The 22,890-nt window shown below is 44.6% G+C and overlaps 1 protein-coding gene across 1 annotated transcript in view; it reads left to right on the top strand.

The window, feature by feature from the left end:
• Kcnu1 (potassium calcium-activated channel subfamily U member 1) overlaps positions 1-22,890 on the top strand; it is an 83,901-nt gene that overhangs the window by 40,372 nt on the left and 20,639 nt on the right. Inside the window, exons 14-21 of the mRNA XM_085843490.1 lie at positions 213-365; positions 3,818-3,930; positions 5,001-5,069; positions 6,957-7,046; positions 7,169-7,266; positions 13,971-14,106; positions 18,984-19,086; positions 21,747-21,971. Coding sequence (XP_085699616.1) covers positions 213-365; positions 3,818-3,930; positions 5,001-5,069; positions 6,957-7,046; positions 7,169-7,266; positions 13,971-14,106; positions 18,984-19,086; positions 21,747-21,971 — 987 coding nt within the window. The remainder of the gene's footprint in view (positions 1-212; positions 366-3,817; positions 3,931-5,000; positions 5,070-6,956; positions 7,047-7,168; positions 7,267-13,970; positions 14,107-18,983; positions 19,087-21,746; positions 21,972-22,890) is intronic.

The following is a 22,890-nucleotide window of genomic DNA, read 5'->3' as shown; positions in this document are numbered from 1 at the left end:
CAACTCCAGCTTTTTTTGTTTGTTTGTTCCAAAAGTGAAGTCCTGGAGGCAGGCTGACCACTTCCCAATGCTGACTTGGTTCCAATCATGTCCATTGACTTTGTTAGAACCCAAAAGTGAAGAGTAAATTAGTTAAGGAAACTGTCTACCAGAAGAGAGTTCTTGTGTTGTCTGCATTCCCAATGCCTGACTTGGTTTCTACCATGAAACAGGCTTTCCTGTCAAAAATCCCCAACTGGGACTGGAGCGCTGGAGACAATATCATCTGCTTTGCAGAGCTAAAGCTCGGATTTATCGCTCAAGGCTGCTTGGTGCCAGGGCTGTGCACCTTTCTCACGACTCTGTTCATTGAACAAAACCAAAAGGTAACTTTACGAACCAATAGTGAGTCTTGGAGTTACTCCATGCCCCCTGCCCCCATAATGGGATCCAAAGTAGAAAAATAACCAGAGAGAATAAAGGAAGTCTCCAAGAAATGGGATTTGCCTCTTGGGCAGGGAAGGATTGAGAAGTCTGGATTCAAGTTCCAGGCATATCCCTAGACTCAGAGAAGTCACTGTTAAAAGATCTGCAGCATCTGTCTGCAAAGAAGGGAGACTGACTCCGCTTCCCATCTACATCCCAGGATGCTGTAATGTAAATATTTTCATAAATTCAGGAATACTTTGAGCTGAGAGCAGAAATGTAAATAGTTCATCTTAACAGAGAAGTAATGCTTACATATAAATGAATATAAAGCACAATAGCGATTCTATTAATCAAATAGAAATAATATAAATAATAACTAAAAATGAATGAATTTATAGGTTACTTTAGGGAAAATCTATTCAGGTACAGGAACAGTGGTCATCAATCAAGTGTTTATTATGTCTTCTGTTGCCTCTCAGCGGTGTTTCCAGGAAGCACCCAGCCTGGGGGTGGAGGGAGGTGGTGGGAAAGCTAACCAACCTGGTTATATAGTCAGGTGGTGATGAGCATACCAGGACTCCTCTGGTTCACAGACTGTTTGTCTCTGATGTTGGGTATTCATTCTCCACTTCTTAACTTAGGCCGTAGATCCTTTGACTGGGACAAAATAAGGTGCAAATGGGGCTTGCTTTTTATAATCCTACAGGGTGGTCATCAAGTGTGTTTTCCATGAATGTTCCTGGGTTAGGTGGCAGGGTCTCCTGTCACTCCTGCAGAGCTGCCTGCCTTCTTGTCCATTTCATTCTCGTTCCACATTTGCCACCTCATATGCCGATTTTCCTCTTGGCCTCTCTGGACTTTATTTCCTGCGTTTAATAATTCCTTTATTTAATACATATTTTTACACCTTTTCTTCCCTGGTGTGACTTAGAAAAAGCAAGAGTGTAGGAAGATGCTCAGATTGGCAGACTGCTAACTCTTGCAGAAACACAATTTTTGGCAGTAGGGATGCATGTGGCAGCAGGGATGCAGTAGGCCTGGATGTTTCTGTGATGGGCAGGATCTTATCTTCACATTGTGCTGACTGTGCAGCCTTCTACAGTATGCAGAGCAAGTGACAGACTTCAGGGCCCTCCTCAATTACTGTGACTTCAACAGCCATGATTGGAAGAATCAAATGAAATGAGAATCCTTTTAGGAAGACGTTGTTTCCTTTATGGCAATGCAGTGCAGACGTAAAACCCAATCTACCTCTATATTTCTTTGCTTTTTGACATGGGCTTGTTAATCCCGTTAATCCCCATTAAACATGATCCCATGTCAGTGTGCACCAAGAAGTGACGTTGAGAGCATAGGAGATATTTGTGGTCTCCATATTTTAAAAAGATGAAATCTGAAACTCCCGTTTAGGAACCCTTAAGTGGGTAGAATCATGGTGGGGCTTGCCAGTCCTGTCTGTGGTAGATTTTGTTTTGTGACAAACTTTGGTTTACAAACTTATAAAAATGGACAGCGTGTAGAGCTCTGTGCCTCTCATTAGGTACTTGCTTTCCCTGGCCCCATTTCCCTATCTGCAAAATGAAAATAATATTTCTCACAACCAGGTTCCCCAGGCGCTGCGTGAACACCTGTAAAACACCTAAGCGCTCACATTAGAGGGTCTCGAATCAGTGTCACGTGTTTTAATTATATTAATTTTATTGCGAGACATTGTAGGCGCTTTTAGGCACAGAGGGTTACTTACACTTCAGTTGAGTTTAAGTTTACCCTGGCTGGATTACGTGAGTTCGCAGATTGTTCTGCCTTACATTCATTTTGTCCTCTTGCTTCTCCTTTCGGAATGAAAACAGACCCGGCAGTCCTCTGCTCTACAAGTCAGCTGGTGTGTGCTGCCTGTTTGGTGGTCCAGTGTTTGAGAGAGATCTCAGGGGTCTAGGTTAATTGAGACTGCTGGTCCTCCCACAGGATTGCCCTTCTCCTCAGCTTCTTCCAGCTTTTCTCTAATTCAACAACAGGAGTCAGCTGCTTCTGTCCATTGGTTGGGTGCAAATATCTGCCTCTGACTCTTTCAGCTGCTTGTTGGATCTTCTGGAGTGAGGCCATAATAGGTCTCCATATTTTAAAAAGATGAAATCTGAAACTCCCGTTTAGGAACCCTTAAGTGGGTAGAATCATGGTGGGGCTTGCCAGTCCTTTCTGTGGTAGATTTTGTTTTGTGACAAACTTTGGTTTACAAACTTATAAAAATGGACAGCATGTAGAGCTGTCCATTTTTGTGAGCGCTCCATAGCCTCAGTAATAATGTCAGGCCTTGGGACCTCCCCTTGAGCTGGATCCCACTTTGGGCCTGTCACTAGACCTTCTTTTCCTCAGGCTCCTCTCCATTCCATCCCTGTAATTCTTTCAGACAGGAGCAATTATGGGTCAGAGTTGTGACTCTGGGATGTCCCCCCCCTCATTTGATGCCCTGTCTTCCTGCTGGAGGTGGGCTCTATAAGTTCATTTTTTGGTCAGGCAAATACTGTAGCTCTTACCTCAAAGAGATCGAGAGATAGTTTATCCTAGAGCCTCATTTGAGTGACCCCAAATCCTATGTTCCTGTATGGAGTTTTATGGACTTTTCGTAGGAATAGAACAAGGAAAGTCATAAATCAAGACATTGGCAGCGCTGGGAAGATGGCTCAGTGGTTAAGAGCACTGGCTGCTCTTCCAAAGGAGCCGGGGTTCAATTCCCAACACCCACACGGCAGTTCACAACTGCCTGTCATTCCAGTTCCAGAGGATCTGATACCCTCACACAGACATACATGGAGGCAGACCACCAATGTGCATTAAACAAACAAACAAATACCACATTGACAAAACCACCGGAGAGGCAGGTTCTGGGCAGGCCGAGAAATCTCAGCTACAGGCCTCAGCTACTATCTGATAACTTGCTGAGCCCTTCAGTTGGTGAAGAATAGGGCCTTATTAAGTTAAGACATTCTAAAAGTTGTTATTTATTTATCAGGAAGTTAGGTTAGACACAGAGGTAGGTAAGGCATGGCTCTTTAGGGCGCTGTGAAAACTGGAACTAGGCTCTGGAGTGGCAATCTTCCACCCCACCCCCACCCCCCGCAGGCACTGATGCTTTCATTAGCCAATCAGCCTTGGCAGATACAGCTTCTTTCCGGGAATTCTCCTTCATGATGCCATCTGGGAAGAAACTAAAAGGTGCGGCATCCGCATCACCTCGAACGCCACTGAAAACAGATGCGTTTGACTCCTTCATTAACGTTGTTCCACATGAACACCAGGACGTGTCTCCCCTTTGTGGGCTACCTGTGGTGGAAACTGGACTTAGCAGCCTGTGTTATGATGTCGGCTTCCCTTATCAACATTCTCTATACGGTATTGTTGCATTTTCTAGGTTTTTCCTAAACATCCCTGGCAAAAACATTTCTTGAATGGCTTGAAGAACAAGATTCTGACACAGCGCCTCTCGAATGACTTCGTTGGGATGACATTTCCCCAGGTCTCCCGGTACGTTGGTTAAGTGAAGCAAGCCCTTCTCCCATTCTTCGCGGAATGCCTTCACCCCACACTGTTGATGGAGGACGTTCTACAGGCAGGCTCCAGTACAAACTCTGGAGATGTAAGAACAGTGAAGTCAGTGCCTCTAGAGCAATGAGTGGATCTCAACCTTCCCAACTCTGCGACCCTTTAATACAGTTCCTTGTGTTGTGGGGCGACCTCCATCCATAATATTATTTTGTTCCTACTTCGTAACTTCGTAATTTTGCTACCGTTATGAATTGTAATCCAAATATCTGTGTTTTCCGATGATCACAGACAGCCCCTGTGAAAGGGTCTTTCATCCCCCTACGGGGTAAAGACCCACAGGCTGAGAACTGCTGGAATAGAAGCTTTGTAATGCAACTGTCCTGGATATCCAGTTGTAGCTCTAACGCATACTAGATGCATAGTCTGTAAAACATTCAGCGCTTTCCATTTTCCCATTTTCTGCCTGTAAAGTTATGAATTATGATTCCTATGTGAAATTTTTGGGGATGAGAAGATCCTGGAGGAGAGACAGAACCCAGAGCCTTGAGTGTGTGAGGCAAGTGCTCTACCTCTGAGTTACATCCCTGGCTCGCATGTAGGATTCATGCTATTTGAGTAACACATAGAGACATTTAGAATAATAACCGGCTCAGAGTAGGCAATGGCAAATTAGATTCCATTTTGTACTCCCTAGAGTCAGTGTACCTAGGTATGAATCGTAATGTAAGCCTATCATATGCAGGCTGATGTGTCGCCCCCTGTGAAAGGGGTCGTTTGACACCCCCTCCTCTAGGGGGCGCCACCCACAGGTTGAGAACCGCTCCTGTAGATAGCAGCACCTCACACCCCATGCGGGACAGTTTCACCTCTGTCCCTCCCATCTGGCATTCATGCTAAACATGTGTGCCAGGTGGATTGAACTTCTGCCAAACCCGTGGTTCTTCCCCCCCCCCCCAACACCCCCAGCACGGGGCTTAAAGGATTGGTTATGTTCACGTAGCCCAGTCTTCCTGCTTGTGTCTTCATGACTCCTCTGTGTTCCCTCCTAGGCTCTGCTTTGTGAAGCTAAATCTCATGCTGATCGCCATCCAACACAAGCCCCTCTTTCACAATTCTTGGTACTGATGAAGCTTCTCAGGGCTTCAGGGGTTTTTCTGTTTCTGTGGTTGAGGGGGGTTTGACTGTTGTTGGCAGAGCAGACGGAGGAGAGAGAGGGGATACTATCAGACCATTGGCATTTCCCAGGAACCTGTAAGTTATGAATTTATAGCCGGATATGGTAGCACTGACTTATAATCGAAGCACCCAAAAGCTTGAGGGAAGGAGATCTGTGTGAGGGTAGGCCTGGCCATAGAGCAAGATCTCGTCTCAAAAGCCAAAGCCAAACCAAACCAAACCAAACCAAACAAACAAACAAAAAACAAGACAAAAACCCAAGATAAAATAAGTTTATGAGTTCTTGCAAACTAAACCAGGTATATTATTGTTATTATTGGGGCACTTCTTTTTTGGTGAGGACCAAGATTCTGTATGTTTTGTGACAGTATCTTTATTAATAGATAAAGATACACACTTGGCCTTTGACAAAAGGCCAAGAAGAAATAAATAGGTGTTTAACATGACCTCAGAGACCTCTCCCCACCCCCACAACAGGAGCTACCCAAAAGTCGTTGGACACATTAGACGGGTGCTTGCTAATGGAGTTTTTTAGGGGCCACAAATCCACGTTCTTCCCTTAGGAATTCAAAACCAACCATACCCTCATCTCAGTCAATATTCACCAGTGCCCTACATTGTCTTAGGTAAAGATCTGCCACAGCAGTGGTCTGCCTCTCTCGGCAGAAGAGAGAAGCTTTTGTTTTGGAGCCCATGTCTGTTCACAAGGACTGTGAACTCGTTCCGAGTTTACTCTGAACTCTCCTGACAAGAGAAGAAGCCAGAATTAGGGCTTGACCTCCTTCCAAAGTGAACAAGAGAAAAGTAAATTGGTTTCTGTGTTTACATTTTTTTTTTTTTTACATAGACTCTTACATAGCTGGTCTGAAACTCAATATGTAGACCAGACGGGCCTTGAGCTCAGAGAGATTCACCTGCCTTTGCCTCCTGAGTGCTGGGATTTAAAGGCCTGCACCACCAGGCCTGGCAAAAGTATCCTTTAAAGAAGGAAAGGAATGCATTATCAGAAATGAAAGAATTTAGGGTTAGAAAGTTAAGGGTTTCACCATGCAGGATGTATACTTGGGATTGGGGTTCGGGCTAAATACAGGGCATTGTGATAAACAGAGAGCAGTGCGGGACACTGAGCATCTCAGTTAGGGGTTGACTGCTGAGAAGAGACGCCATGACCATGGCAACTCTTTTTTTTTTTTTTTTTTTCTTGGTTTTTCGAGACATTGTTTCTCTGTTTAGCCCTGGCTGTCCTTTGTAGACCAGGCTGGCCTTGAACTCAGAAATCCACCTGCCTCTGCCTCCCGAGTGCTGGGATTAAAGGCGTGCGCCACCACGCCCAGCCTTCCAAGGCAACTCTTAATCAGGGCTGGCTTACAGTTCAGAGGTGTAGTTCATTATTGTCATGGTGGGAGGCGCGGCAGTGTGTGGGCTGACAGGGTCCTCGAGAAGCTGAGATTTCCACATCCAGATGGCAGGCAGCAGGAAGCAAGAATAGCACACTTTCGCCCACAAGGCCACACCCACTCTAGGGCCAGACTTATTCCAGCAAGGCTACACCCACTCCAACAAGCCACACCCACTCCGACAAGGCCACACCTTTTACTAGTGCCACTCCCTATGGGTCCTTAGCGCTTCTTCTCTGGCTTATTATTTAGTAGCAATCAACAGAGTATGCGTAGTCAAATTCACCTTTCCCACTGGGGTTGGCAGTCAGACAGACTTAAATGTATGACTATGGTAACTTGGAGAACCTCTTGTTAGCTGACAGCATGAAACATCAAAGATTGCTACAGATCTTAGAAGGAAAACGTGGGTCTTTGTTCTCCCATTTCCAGCACTCTGATACTAAATCCATCATCCCAAGTGAGGCTGAATAAGGACACCTTAGGGTTCTTCATTGCGGACTCCTCCAAAGCCGTCAAAAGGTACCACATGGCCTTTCACTTATGAAGGGAAAGACACGCAGAATGTAGTGGGAGGCGGGCTGTGTGAACATCGCATCTTTTCGGTATTAAACATTGCTCATTATTTATTCTCATTGTCACAGGGCTTTCTTTTACTGTTCCAAGTGTCACAGCGATGTGTGCAATCCTGAGCTAATTGGAAAGTGTAACTGTAAAGTCAAGAGCCGACAACAACTCATAGGTTAGTCCATTTTACACCTGTCTTCAACCCATCCTCTGAGGTCTCTGCTGGAGGAAGGGAGAGAGGCTGCCATCACTGAGAAGAGAAGAACTATTGAGGCCTGGCATGTGTTTCCCACTGGGGATTCAAGACCTGATGACTGATCTTTTAAAGCCAGAAAGCAAAACAAAACAAAAAAACCCAACCAACCAACCAAAGACTTCCTAGTTGCCCAGTTCAACTCCTTTACAGGCTAGGAGAATGACTTTCAGAGAGATGTAGTAATCGATTACAGAGCCAGAAATAGCATCATCAAACTCCACCCCAGCCATGTTGGCTTCCAGTCCACCGCTCTTTCCCTTCACACGGGCTTTCATAACTTCAGCCTAAATATTCAGCCTGTATTTGACTGCCAGAGTGTGGGCAATTTTGAAGTCTATCTGGTCTGTCACAGTGTTGCAGGAAGGTAACTCCAGTTGAACTCAGTGGTTCACTAATGACTCCACTTTGATGCAGGAAAAGAAAATTTAACCCTAAATAGTCATGATAATGTAATCCCTTCTACTTTAAAAATTAGTCTGTTCTGGGTGCGTTCATAGTCTTGGGATAAAACGCCAGTATCTTTTAAAAAATATTTATTTATTTATCATATGTAAGTACACTGTAGCTGTCTTTAGACACTTTTTTTCTTTTCTCTCTCTGGCCCTGCTCACTCTGGCCCAAAGATTTCTTTATTTATTAGATGTAAGTACATTGTAGCTAAGAGGGAATCTGATCTCATTAGGGATGGTCGTGAGACACCATGTGGAATTTGAACTTAGAACCTCTGGAAGAGCAGTCAGTGCTTTCAACCACTGAGCCATTTCTCCCGCCCCAAACTCCAGTATCTTAAAACATAAGCTTGATCAATTCCAAATGTGACTTTCCTGGCAAAAATACATTTTACAGGTTAAACTTCTAGATCTCCTTTCCAACCTGACATTGTCCCTTTATTTACTTACACAATTCTTGAGACCCCTTTTCTCAACAAAACAGTTATACATCAAGTGAAACACTGTGTGCTGGCTAGTTTGATGTCAACTTGAACCAAGCTTGAATTGTCTGAGAGGGGGGAATCATCACTTGGAAATACCTTTAAACCTGCCTTGCTCGGTGGGCAAGTGTGTGAGGCCTTGTCTCAGTTACTCACTGATGTGGGAGGGCCCAGCCCTCAGGAGGCGGAGCCACTCTGGGTCATGAGTTTAAACACGCTAAACCTGAAAGCGTGGGGGTAAGGATACTACATGAAGTAAGTATACTAGTCAAAGATGCTATACAAAAGAAATTGTATTTACAATGTGATAAAACAAATTAGACCCATCTGTAAGTCATTAGATGTCTTTGTATCTCTTCAAACAAGCTAAGATTTTTATATGCACTTTTATTTACATGCATGTGAGTATATGCCATGCCTGTTGATGCCAGAAGAGGGCATTGTATCCCCTGGGAGCTGGAGTTGCAGGTAGTTGTGAGCTACTTAGTACGGGTGCCAGGACCCAACAAACTTGGATCCTCTTGAATAGGTATGGCCCCATAGATTCCTGTCTGAATGCTTGGCCCATGGGGAGTGGCGCCATTAGGAGGCGTTGCCTGGTTGGAGTAGGTGTGGCTTTGTTGGAAGAAGCATGTCACGGTGGGGACCGGCTTTGAGATCTCCTACACTCAAGCTCTGCCCAGGGAGGAACACGGTCTCCTTCTGCTGTGTACACATGAAGATGTAGAACTCTCAGCGTCTCTCACACCATGTCTGCCTGCATGCTCCCTGACTTGACAATAATGGACTAAACTGCTGAACTGCAGGCTACCCCAACTAAATGCTGTCCTTTATAAGAGTTGCCATGGTCATGGTGTCTCTTCACAGTAATGAAACCCTAAGACAAGTGGCCAGTGCACTTAACCATAGGGGCCGTCTCTCCAACCTCCTCACATCTTTCTTCCCAAAGATCCTTCCTATCCCCCATTTTATCTTGTATCTTATCTTGGCTTGAAAAGATAAAGACCTTGAAAAAAGAACAACTCATACTCAGCAGTCAAAAATTGTATCTTGAAAACTTGTTTTTAGTGGTCAGAATTTATCTTAAAATGTTTACATATACATGCATGTCTACACATACATGTACATAAATCTTAAAAAATAGGCATATATTAACAACCGGGATCAATAAATCTTAGACTATGCATTAATGAAAGGGCTGTGAGTTTTGCTATTTACATCTGTCTTAGATGTAAACAACATGTAAAGCATTCATGGTCAGTAGACAAAGGACAGATAAAGACTTACATGAAAACAATTTAGGAACACTTTTTGTTTGTTTGTTTGTTTGTTTGTTTGTAGAACGTGATTTTAATATAATTTAGGAACACTTAGCAAGGAAACTCAAAGGATATGTAACAGGGTTCAGGGAGATCTTCATGTGAGATTCCCCAAGTCATTGTGACAGCGGTGGGTGGTTTTAGACATCTCAAAAAACACACAGTGGTGCCGGGCGTGGTGGTGCACGCCTTTAATCCCAGCACTTGGGAGGCAGAGGCAGGCGGATTTCTGAGTTCGAGGCCAGCCTGGTCTACAAAGTGAGTGCCAGGACAGCCAGGGCTACACAGAGAAACCCTGTCTCGGAAAAAAAAAAAACAAAAACAAAACACAAACACAGTGGCTTTCAAGCTATCCTTGCAAGGACTCCGAGCCTGGCCTCTGTGGTCCTCACAAGCACATGGCAAAGACTCCAGGATTCGCTCAATCTTGCATCTTTCCTGCCTACAAAATCAGGGCCATCTGAATGACCACAGACGCATCAGCTTCCTCTGCTGACCCTGGGGAAATCTCTTCCTGGTTGATTTGCAGTACCAGGGCATCTCCATAGCAGATCCCTGGTTAAGTAGTCCCAGTTAAGACCCTCTGCTCTTTCAAATGAATTGGCCTTTTTTATATATGGGAGCCTTTGACGAATGGGATCTTATTATCTTCTGGGTGTTTCCCTGTTGTCTCAGTGCAGAGCAGGAGGTTTCTCTCCAGCAGTTACAATCTTTCTGGCATGTACCCTGGCTGCAATCTTAAACCTTCTGGAGCTCTTTTGGTTGGCAAAATGCTCATCCTTAATATTGTTCTGCCCTGCTTTTGCTTTCTTACTGTAGACCTACACTAGAGTGCTGAGCTGTAACTGTCACACAGCCTGAATGCTTTCTCCTCTTGACATTTCTTCTGCCAAACAAATTAGTTTACCACTTTAAATTCAACCTCTCTCAAGTTTGCAGGACACAGGCAGAGGATGCAGCTGGGTTCTTTGCCCGAGCATCACATGACTGGCCCTTGTTTTGGTCCCTCATAGAGCCCTTGCTTCCTCTGAAACATGATCCAGGCCTAACTGTTCACATTTCTCTGCATTCTTGCCTTTCATTCCCGGTCCAGAAGTTCTCATTAAGCTATATTTGCAGTATGCAGGGCTCTTCCAGCCCAAATTCAAAGTTCTCCCACATTATTCCCCCTAACCCATTCCAAAGGTCTAAAAAATATGTAGTGAGGTTTATCTCATCAACAACTTTACTTCTTGGTATCATTTTTCCCAGTTAACAACTTAAGTGCTGTGGCAAAAGCAACTTAAGAAAGGGAGGGAGGAAAGGAGGTAGGGAAGGAAAGAAGAAAAGAAGGAAGGAAGGAAGGAAGGAAGGAAGGAAGGAAGGAAGGAAGGAAGGAAGGAAGGAAGGAAGGAAGGAAGGAAGGAAGGGAAGGACAGACTTATCTTGGGTCACCATTCAAGAATACAGTTCATCGTGGTGAATAAATCTTAGCTGTGGGGACATGAGGCCTCTGGCTACATGTCCGTAGTGAGGAAACAGAGAAGTGACTCACTTTACAATCAGCTTGATTTCTTGTTTTTAGTCAGTCCACAGTCCCAGCCCCTAGCATCAGGCCACCTATCTTTAAGGTGGGTCTTCTCAACTTGGGTATCCTAATCTATATAATTGTTCACAAGCATGTCTCCAACCTTGTCTCCTAGGTTAGTCTAGGTTACGTTAAGATGCAAATGTTAAGTGTTATGCATGTGTTTTAGGAAACTCAATTTTCCTCTTCTGAAATCTTTGAAGAAGTCATTCCTCAGCAAAGAAAAAGAAAGATACTAAAATGTTGGACATAATGGCCAACCTTCCCTGATCACTTATCTATTCCCCATGCCACCTTTTGGCGTGTAATTGTTGCCTTAGGGTTTTACTACTGTAAGCAGACACCATGGCAACTCTTATAAATGATGACAGTTAAGGAGTTGACAATGGCAGGAAGCTTGGAGGCATGCAGGCAGACATGGTTGGTGCTGCAGAGGTAGCTGAGAGTTCGACATCTGGACCTGCAGGCAGCAGGAAGAGAGAGACACTGGGCCTGGCTTGAGCATCTGAAACCTCAAATCCCACCCCAGTGATGCATTTCCTCCAACAAAGTCACACTTAATCCAGCAAGGCCAATCCTCCTAATAATGCCACTCCCTGGGGACCATACATTCAAATCTATGTCTATGGGTGTGTTCTTATTCAAAGCACCACAATGGTTTATATAGAAATCTTCCTTAAGGCATCCACCGGAAAACCCTAGTAAAGTGTCACAATAATAACAGTTTACCCTGAGAGCAGGAAGCCATTCCTCTGCTCTGTCCTAAAATATAAGAAAATAATTACTTGTACACTGTCAGCCATAGAAAGGCAGATAGACCGACAGGACGGATGGACAGAAAGATAAATGACATAAATTAATAAAGTTGAATAGAGTTTCAAGAGGAGATTGGCATGATTGAATAGTACATATGGGTGCAGGAAGAATGTGTCTGTCTCCTGTGCTATCTTTCCAATCTTACAGTGTCTTAATATTGTTCATTTAGTCTACTGGGTTCAAATATTCTTGTATTTATCCTCACGAACATCCTTAAAAGTAGTGGTGTATTCCTTCTCATTTTTTTTGCAGAGGAGAAAATTATTAGGTTTTTTTTTAAGATTTATTTATTTTATGTATATGAGCACACAGTATTATGTATATGAGCACACAGTAGCTGGCTTCAGACACACCAGAAGAGGGCATCCTTATATATCCCAGATCCCATTATAGATGATTGTGAGCCGTCATGCGGTTCCTAGGAATTGGACTCAGGACCTATGGAAGAACAACCAGAGCTTCTTTTTTTTTTTTAAGATTTACTTATTTATTTTATACATATGAGTACACTGTAGCTGCACAGAGAGTTGTGAGCCATCATGTGGTTATGGGAGTTGAACTCAGGACCTCTGCTCACTCTGGCCCCACTTGCTCCAAATATTTATTTATTATTATTTGTAAGTACATTGTAGCTGTCTTTAGACACACAAGAATAGGGTGTCAGATTTCATTACAAATGGTTGTGAGCCACCATGTGGTTGCTAGGATTTGAATTCAGGACCTTCGGAAAAGCAGTCAGTGTTCTTAACCGCTGAGCCACTGCTCCAGCCCCAATTATTAGTTTTTTGTTTTGTTTTGTTTTGTTTTGGTTTGGTTTGGTTTTTGGTTTTGGGTTTTTGGTTTTGGGTTTTGGGTTTGGGTTTTGGGGTTTTTTTGTTTTTGTTTTTTTTGTTTTTGTTTTTTTTTGTGGGGGTTTGTTTTGTTTTGGTTTGGTTTTGGTTTTTGGTTTTTCGGGGCAGGGTTTCGCTGTGTGGCCCTGGCTGTCCTGGAACTCACTCTGTAGACCAGGTTGGCCTCAAACTCAGAAATCCGCCTGCTTCTGCCTCCCAAGTGCTGGGATTAAAGGCGTGTGCCACCACTGCCCGGCCAAATTATTAGTTTTTATGTTACTTCAATATGTGGAAATTCCCAAGCAGTTTGAGACATATCCTTGGAAGATTAAGACTCTTTAAAAGTTTAAATTAAGCCTGGCAGTGGTGGTGCATGTCTTTAATTCCAGCTCTTGGGAGGCAGAGGCAGGCAGATCTCTGAATTTCAGCACAGCCTGGTCTACAGAGCGAGTTCTGGGGCAGTTAATGCTACACAAAGAAACCCTGTCTTGAAAGACAAGACAAAATGAACAAACAAAATAAAATAAAAAGTCTAAATGGGTAACCAAAGAACCCTCAGAAGGTGATGCCTGATGACAGAGCGTAAGAGCCTGACCAGTGTGGGCAAGAAGATGGAGGGTTTGAGCAGTTAAGCCTTGTGGGTTCTAAGGTAACGCCGGACTCTGCCCCTTGGAAAAGATACTAAGGTGCAGGAATAACTCAAAGGCATTTACTCTCATGTGCCAGGAGGATCTGCAGCCTGTGCAGCCTGAGTCTATGGGGCAGTGGCCCTCAATCTGTGGGTTGCAACCCCTTTGGAGGTTGACGACCCTTTCACAGGGGTTGCCTTAGACTATCTGCATAGCCGATGTTTACATTATGATCCATAACAGCACCAAAACGACAGTCATGAAGTAGCAATGAGAATAATTACATGGCTAGGGGGTCACCACAACATGGGGAAAGGGTCGCAGCGTTAGGAAGGTTGAGAACCACTGCTGTAGATGGAAACCAAAGACTATGCTATAACTTGTCTTTTCAGAATAGCTAGGGGTTCCCAGCGTCTTCCTAGGCAGGAGCCTCTAAATGACTCAGTCAGAGGAGAATGGTTAAAAAGTCCCCGGTAAGGAGGTGACGGACAGATGACGTGCTCACTCACTGAGGTTGCTGTGTTCTTGCAGCACCGACCATCATGGTGATGAAAAGCAGCTTGACCGATTTCACCACTTCTTCACACATCCACGCTTCTATGTCAACAGAAATTCACACACGTTTTTCAAGAGAACAGCCTAGTTTGGTCACCATTGCAACCAACAGGTAAGGACCCCAGGATATAATGTCTTGTGACACTCTGCAATACAGATTCAACTCGGATTAAAACACTTGCTGTATTAGTTTCTTTATAGACCAACAGAGTTGCTGTTTACAAAGTAAATTCATCTCTGCTTCAGCCCTGTATCATAGACTTTTTTTCCTACCATGGCTCAGATCAGTAATAACTCAACATTGGGCACCCAACCTCCTTTCAGGTCATCTGTTGGGTACTCCATAATGAAAGTTAGAGCTAATTCTTAGCTATTCCTAAATAGCAAATTTTTGTTATTAATCGACTCCTACTTCTAAGAAATTGGTAAAGGGCCTAACCAAAGAATCCCCCTCCCTCACACACACCTCTGCTCTCTTTCTCCCTCTATTAGCATATTTAAATCACGGCCTGAAGATGTACTTGTGGCTAAACTGCTAGGGCGCAAACCTGAGCTTGGTTTCTAGCATCACATAAAACCAGACACGTTGTCATTAGAATGCAACCCTAGCATTTGGGAAGACCAGGGATTCAAGGTTATCCTTGTCTATACAGCTACACAGTAGTATATTTGAGGTCAGCCTGACTACTCGATACCTTATCTCCAGAGCAAAGAAAAAAAAAAAAAAAAGACTAACCAGAAAGTGTTGAGGTTCAGGAATTGCCACTCAAACCATACAAACATGGAACTCAGTTAAGCAAGACTAGTTTGTTGAATGCACGCCTTAATACTGAACATTCACGACCGCAAAAAGGACTCGGAAGCCTAATTGCTCTCCTGGTAGATATTTTTTTTTCTATAGGAAAAACCAGGTTCAAAAGTTTAAAGGGCAAGGAGAGGAACAGTTGGTTTACTAGGGAAAGTATTGTCAGCTAACCTTTAAGCTGATTGGTCCTGAGAAAGGTAAAGGGGGTTGTGTGTGTGTGTGTGTGTGTGTGTGTGTGTATGGGTGGTGAACATGGAAATTTCAGAACATTGAGATAACAGAGCATGAGTATTATAATCATAGCTTTTTGGCTTGTTAGTAGCATTCTTCAGCGGCAGCCACAAAAACAGTGAACTCATACCTAGGTGCAGGAAGGGCTGACTGGTGCTCAGCTCTGACTCAAGAGAGTTTAGACATAATGGTTCATATTGACCTTTGATTGATGGGTCCTACATAAAGCTTTGCGGAATCTCTTAAGATTAGCAAACCTCATATAGAACATAAAGATAACAGAACAAATCAGGGTACATGGTCAGCATGACCCTGCTCTGAGTTGAGTTATTTTTCTGTGTCAGTGACTGGCAGGCATGTTACAGCAACAATATGAAATAGCTGGCAGGCATGGAACGAAATGGCTACAACTATGCTGGGGGGGGAGGGAGGCTCAGACTATAACAAAAGCAAGATGAAGGAAGATTTGTTTAGTTGCCTTTAAAAAGCAGGTGTCTTAATCAGGGTTTCTTTTCCTGCACAAAAAAATATCACGACCAAGAAGCAAGTTGGGGAGGGAAGGGTTTATTCAGCGTACACTTCCACACTGCTGTTCATCACCAAAGGAAGTCAGGACTAGAACTCAAGCAGGTCAGAAAGCAGGAGCTGATGCAGAGGCCATGGAGGGATGTTCTTTACTGGCTTGCTTCCCCTGGCTTGCTCAGCCTGCTCTCTTATAGAACCAAGACTACCAACCCAGGGATGGCACCACCCACAATGGGCCCTCCCACCCTTGATCACTAATTGAGAGGCATTTCCTCGAGAGAGGCTCCTTTCTCTGTGATAACTCCAGCCTGTGTCAGGTTGACACACAAAACTAGCCAGTACAGCAGGTCAATCTAAAAGGTTTATCATTCCTAATCTTAATGAAATTAGCTCTGTGTTATGTAGGCAACATTTCAGCTTAGCAAGAATAACCATCTAGGAAGATCTTTAATGACCGAGAATTTTGATCACTTAAGGGTAAATAATATCATGCTATCAATGAAACATAAACTATTATGACAACATTATAATATATGACCAACACGGTGGAGTTTTAAATGATAGCATGATATTAAGTATATAAGAGCTTCACTTCTATAACCTCGATATAAAACAATGTGAAAGTCTCTCAAAAATAAAATACACACAGGATCCGATAATCTGATTTCTGACTATTTGGCTAAAGTGAATGAAATTGGTATCTCAAATGATTCCTTTGGTTGTAGCTTTTGTCACAGTGGACAAACTGTGGGACCCGAGAGTAAAGATGAAAGGGAAAAAAGATGTGACATGTATCCTTATCTGTCCACACCGGAATAGAGTCACACTTTTTGCTAGTTTTTGTTTGTTTTGTTTTGAGACAGGATCTTACTTTGTAGCTTCGACTGTCTTGAAACTCAGTATGAAGACCAGAATGCCTTCGAACTCATAGAGATTTACCTGCCTCTGCCTCTCAAGTGAAGGGAGTAAAGGTGTTTGCCACCTCACCCAGAGAGATTCATATCTTATAAAGAAGGCAATCCTGACCTTTGGGAGAACATGGGTGGACTTCAAGGGCGTGTAAATGCTCTCACGTGCACATAAAATCTAAAGTGAGCCCACAGAAAACCTGACGGTTGACTGCCAGCCCCTGGGCTACGGCAAAATAAAGGATGTCAGCCAAGCGTGTAACAAGAAGAAAACAACCACAAGCATATTTCTCACTACATATGCCTCAGTGTGGTAATACAGTTTCTGCTTTGTGATTCTGGGGATGGAAACCCAGAGTCTAGTACATGCTAGACAAATGCTCTACCACTTAGTGTATTCCTGGCCTCCTAGTGTAGTAATCAGGTTTATACTTGGGAAAATAGGGGACATGAGTCTGAATTAATAATAATATTAATAGTTAATATGAGGTTTCACATGTTTTTGATATCAAACATGCTTCTTTGCAATGAGTCGTTGGTCTGGTTTGAGGCTTCTGGCTTCTGCTACACTCTCAATACTGGATCCACACCAGGACTTTTCTTCCACATCCCATTGTTGCCCTGTGTCATGGAGATCCTGTCGCTTTAGTTCTTCACACACTCCAGCATTTCATCAATAGGGTAGATGTTGGCGTAGGCCAACTCAAAGCCTTGGATCTAGATCTGAGTGGTAGCTGAGTTGGTCAGCCTGATAACTCTCCTGCATCCACACTGCTAGGGCTAGCTCTCCCACTTTGCCGCGACAAGAGGTGGGGCAGGCTGTCCTGCCTGCTGTACATAGTGAGGGCCAGGGAAAGCAAGAGCTATAGCTCTTGTGCCCGCACCACTGCATAACCTTTGAGGTATGGGGTCACTCTGAGGCTCTCATGCACTCCTGAGCTCAGAGCTCAGGGCTGGCTCACCCCTGCCCATGCCACCAGCTCCCAGGAAAGGTGAACGGCCTGCTTTCCCAAGTGCAGCCTGCAAGGAGTGGGACTAGCGCTAGGGCGGGACCAGCTCTCCGAATTGACATCAGCTTGGCAGGGACCTCACGTCAGGCTGTTTCTCAGCACCCTCCCGTCTCCAGTTCCGCCTCTCTTCACTGTGCACACAGGGATTTGTGTCTCTTTCTCTTCCATCCACCACTTCCTTGTTCATATTAGTGGGGCACGGGCCTCTGGGTGTCTTCCACTCACCCAAGCTGTGCTGTATGGCGGTAGGCAGGGCCTTTGCCCCTCATTTTCCTATTCTGTGTGATGAACAAGGAAATGGCCCAAGGCACAAATGCAAGAAGAGGTGTCCTTATTCATCTGTCCTGAATCAGGCTGGGGGTTACTGAACATATCTTACTCTCTGTTCCAGACAGATCCAGGGGACACATACCTGTTTTGTTTGGTTGTTTTTAAATTTTTTTTTGTTGTTGTTGTTGTTTGTTTTGAGACAAAGTCTCACAATGTAGACCAGGCTGGCCTTGAACTCACAGAAATGCCCCTGCTTCTGCCTCCCGAATGCTGGGATTAAAGGTATGAACCATTGGACAGATATCTTTACAGTTGATATCTAGTTCATTTTTGTTGATGAATTTTAAAGCAAGGTAGGTTCCTATGAAAACCCCAGAGCTTAAGAACACTAACCCGGCCGGCCTTTGGATCCCTTAGAGAGGCAGCAGACACGTGCCACTTCCGGGGCTGTTTGTACGGTCTGGGGGTTCTTCCCTTGGTCCTGATTCCTTGTTCCTTGAAGTGGTGGGGTGGGGAGGCGGTGAGCATTGCCGATCTCCTGGACCTCTTTTCTGATGCTGTTCCCATTCTCCTCACCGGTGACTGCATTCAGCCTCCGCCACATTCAACCTTCTCCTTGATGCTCCTGCATTTCCGCTTGGCTGGGAATAGTGGAGGTGGGGAGAGGGCGAACAAGCTCAATGACTCCACATCACGGTCCTGTGGCCCTTTTCTGCTATACCGTCCATAGTCTGCTGGGTTTACTCTTCTCCCTGCCTGCTGGATTCTGTCTCTGCTGCATCCAGTCACGCTGTGCTCGTCCCATGATCCTGGCCACGTGAGGGGGTGGGGTGGGGGATGAACGTCCATTTGCCTCTCCAAGTTCGGCGATCATAGCTCGCTCACGTTCTCCATTCTGGCCACTGAATTCATCCTTGATTATGGTTCCAGCAGTGCAGTCTCCCACAGGGGTTTCTCTCTACCTCAGACCTTGCGTCTCTCGTTTCTCTGGACCTAATTTGCTGTGTCCCACCAGTCCATATATGGGAGGGAACGAGAGTTGGCATATTTCGAGCAAGAGCATCCTCTAACCTAAGCCTTAAGTGGAAGCTTTGCAATTTATTAGTTATACATCAATATGCGCCCAGCTCCCTTAGGGTTAGAAGGAACCATGTGACTGGAGCAGGCCAATGAGCTATGGCTCCAACCTTACCGTTATCACCCTAGTTTCCCGAACTTTCTCTTCACTCTCTCTGCTTAGACCAACGACAAGCGACACAGTGGACGATACCGATACCGATATGCTGGACAGCAGTGGCATGTTTCACTGGTGCAGAGCAATGCCCTTGGACAAGGTGGTTCTGGTAGGTCACCACACCTCAGAGTCCCAGTGACAGAAGTTATTTGGAGGGTGAAGAGAATGACCTGTGCATCATAAGGAGCACTCGGCTCTTCTGTAAACCGTTTAATTCGGAAGGAAAGATACATTAGCCACACATATCACAGACCATGAGGCATGACACAAAGACTGGGTAGCGGTGTGCTGGGGTTAAAATGCACGTCACTTTACCTATGAGGTCCTTCTTTGAGTGGTTTATCTGAAGTAACTACTTCCGACAATGCTTTCCTGAAACCTAGCAAATCTAAAGGTGCCAGATAAACATATTTACTACAGTGTACATATTCACAACTTAACACATTAACTTAAAAGAAAAAAGAGGAATCTGTTAAATGCTGCCTCCCCTCACCCCTGACCCTGAGCCTTGTAGATGATGTAGTTCTGCTCTCAAGCAGATACCCTTCCCATCTACAACTACCTAATAATTATAACTATTTCCTTGATTTTCAAAAGCACTTAAGTACACATACCATCCCCCCTATACCCCACCTCGGTGGTTCAATGCCAGTATCCTGACAGAACATGTCCCACTATTTGTAAAACCTGACCCCCCATTTGATCAGAATCATTACTCTCTCAGAGCTGTGATAGCAGCAGGAAGACTCCTCCAGCTGCCAAACCAGTATGTCAGCAGTTCCATCCATGCTCAGTAAATATCCACCGAGCAGAAGCCAAACTGCTCAACAGAGAGCAGGTTTTTTAGAAAAGCTGAGGCTGGATCCAGATGGGCACACTGAAGAGAATCAGGGAGCGGGGTGGGGGTGGGGGATGGGAGAGAGGGCTTTTGTTAGATCACACTCGTTAAGCACACAAACAACATCTTTCTACCTCCCTTACAATGCTAGTTATAGAATGCATGGAGCTCAGAGCGAGTCATTTGCTGTAGCTTTTATTATTGCTTAGGGCTTTGAATTTTTCCCCCAGGAATGGAAAGCCCAGATGTTAAAAACTGGACTTTGAACTTGGTTCTCCTTGTACAAAGGTCAAGAACTCATTTTACGTTAATTTGAACAAAGGACTGTCTACCAAACAATCTCTCTTCACGGGGAGATAGAATTTGCCATTGTCAGTTAGAGAAAGGGGCTTCCCGGGCTGTGCCTGTAGATGCAGTCTGCTGTGGATCTTATTTCTAGCTGTTCAGTTCTCCCCAGAAGAGCAACTGCTAGACTTCAGGCATGTTGCATGAGATTTCATAAGAGGCTTCATTACTCATGTGAAATTTAAATACATTTAACTTAGTCTCTACCAACATTCAGGGGTCCTCTTTTAAAATTTTTTTTCTGTGCTTTGGGGAGGGGGTAGTAGTGCACACCTTTAACACCAGCACTTAGGAGGCAAAGACGGGTGGACCTCTGAGTTAGAGGCCAGCTTGATCTGTATAACGAGATCTAGGCCAGGCAAGGCTACCTGTGAGATGCTATCTCAAAACATACAAACACAGACACAGACATAGACACACACACACACACACATTAGAGCAATGGCTCAGCAGTGAAGAACACGACTACTTCAGAGGACCCAAGTACCTATCTGATGTCTCAGATCTGTCCATAACTCCAGTTCCAGGAGATCTAATACCCCCTTCTGACCTGTGGGCATAATATACACATGTAGGCAATATACACATAACATAAAATAATAAAATATCTTTATAAAATATTTTAAATTAGCACACAAATAACCAATCTAGGAGCTTAATAAAAATTGAGGTTGATTAATATCCATTGAACAGTGCTCTACTTTCAACTTTGAACATTTAAAGACATTGAAGGCCATATAAGTTAAAGCAGTTGGCTCAGCTAAGACAGGCAGAATACAAAGTCAAGCCTCTTTGCTACATTGTCACCAAGTCCTCTGTCACTTCCCACTGCCACAAGAGATGCCTGTTCTCTGAGAGAAATCGCTCTTTGTCTTCAGTAACTTTGTAGTTTTTAGTGTGTCTAAGAATCTGAGGGAAATCCTAATCTAAAGGTGTCTTTTACCTGTATTTTGTTTCCAATTTAGAGAGAGAGAGAATTTGCCTGCTGATAATAGCATAAAATACATTAAATATTTGGGATTAAATGAAGTTTTAAAATATGATTTATTTAAGCGTGTGTGTGTGTGTGCACATGCATCTACCACATGTGTGTGGGTACACATGGAGGCTAAAAGAGGGCATCAGGTACTCTGGATCTGGAGTTACAGGCAGTTGTGAGGCGCCCAACGTAGGTGCTGGAAACTGAACATCAGAAGAGCATCGAGTGGTTTAACTTCATGATGGATTTCCTTGACTTGGTAAAGAATTTGTCAAGTCAGTTCAGTATATTAGATATAATCATATGAATTTACCGAGGGTCAACCATTCTTGATACATGAAAAGGAAATTTCACTATGAGAACCCATTGAACACTGCAACATGATGTACAGTTTAATATAACTTCCCAGGTTCTCTTGAACAGATAGGTTTAGCAATGGTACTTGAAGGTCTCTGATTTTTTTATTTAATCATATACTATATTATATGATATATATATGTGTATATATATATATGTATATACATATATATATATTGTGTATATATATATATATTGAACTCTTACCTTGTTTGTAAAATTGACCTGGTTCTGGCATGTGTATCCTTAGAAACGAAGTGAGAAGGCAAAACACGAGTTTCAGAACCACATTGTAGTATGCGTGTTTGGAGATGCCCACTGTACCCTGGTGGGGCTTCGGAATTTCGTGATGCCCCTGAGAGCCAGCAACTACACCCGGCAGGAGTTGAAGGACATTGTTTTTATTGGGTCTCTGGAGTACTTCCAGAGAGAATGGCGATTTCTCCGAAACTTTCCCAAGATACACATTATGCCTGTAAGTATCTCATGAGGATAAGAGTACTAGTATTAGTAACAATAGTAATAATATTTATAGTTTACAGTTATACGGCACCTGCTATGTGACAGACCAGCTAAATTGTTTACCTGTTGGGAACTAACTGGGTGTGTAGGGGAAAGAGGGGGAAGGGAGGAGCCCACATCTGGTCAGAGTTCCTCCTATGCTCTGGGCAAGCAAACTGAGAGGGCTGCCAGACGCTTTCCACTTGGCCCAGGTGGGCATCTTAGCCACTGACCCCCACTCAGCAGGGGTGGATAAGGGGCAGCCCCCAATACCAGGGGCCCCAGGGTAACACCCTCGGCCCTGGGGTTATGGGAGAGAGGGCAGAGGGAGAGAGGTTCCCACACAGGTGAGAGTTCGTTCAAGTATAGTGGGCCTTGATGAACAGAGACAGTCTATGGTTTTAGAGCTTTATTGTAGAAAAGCAGGGGGAAAGGGGAGAAGGTGGAGAGAGAGAGAGAGAGAGAGAGAGAGAGAGAGAGAGAGAGAGAAGAGAGAGAGAACATGGTCAAGAGGAGAGAAGGGGGAAAGGAGAGAGAGAAGAAAGGCTAGAGTAAGAGGGAGAGAGGGAGAGGAGAGGAGGGAGAGAGAGGAGAGGGGAGGAGAAGAGAGGGGAGGGGAAGGGGAAGGGAGGGGAGGAGAGGGGGGAGGGGAGGGGAGGGGAGGGGGGAGGGGAGGGGAGGGGAGGGGAGGGGAGGGGAGGGGAGGGGAGGGGAGGGGAGGGGAGGGGAGGAGAGGGGAGGAGAGGGGAGGGAGAGGAGAGGGAGAGGAGAGGGAGAGGGAGAGGGAGAGGGAGAGGGAGAGGGAGAGGGAGAGGGAGAGGGAGAGGGAGAGGGAGAGGGAGAGGGAGAGGGAGAGGGAGAGGGAGAGGGAGAGGGAGAGGGAGAGGGAGAGG

The sequence above is a fragment of the Mus caroli genome, unplaced genomic scaffold (assembly GCF_978045245.1).
Source record: "Mus caroli unplaced genomic scaffold, Mus_caroli_1 scaffold_10, whole genome shotgun sequence".
Lineage (NCBI taxonomy): Eukaryota > Metazoa > Chordata > Mammalia > Rodentia > Muridae > Mus > Mus caroli.
The sequence above is the reverse complement of the archived record's forward strand: the minus strand, read 5'-3'. Positions and strand labels throughout refer to the sequence as shown.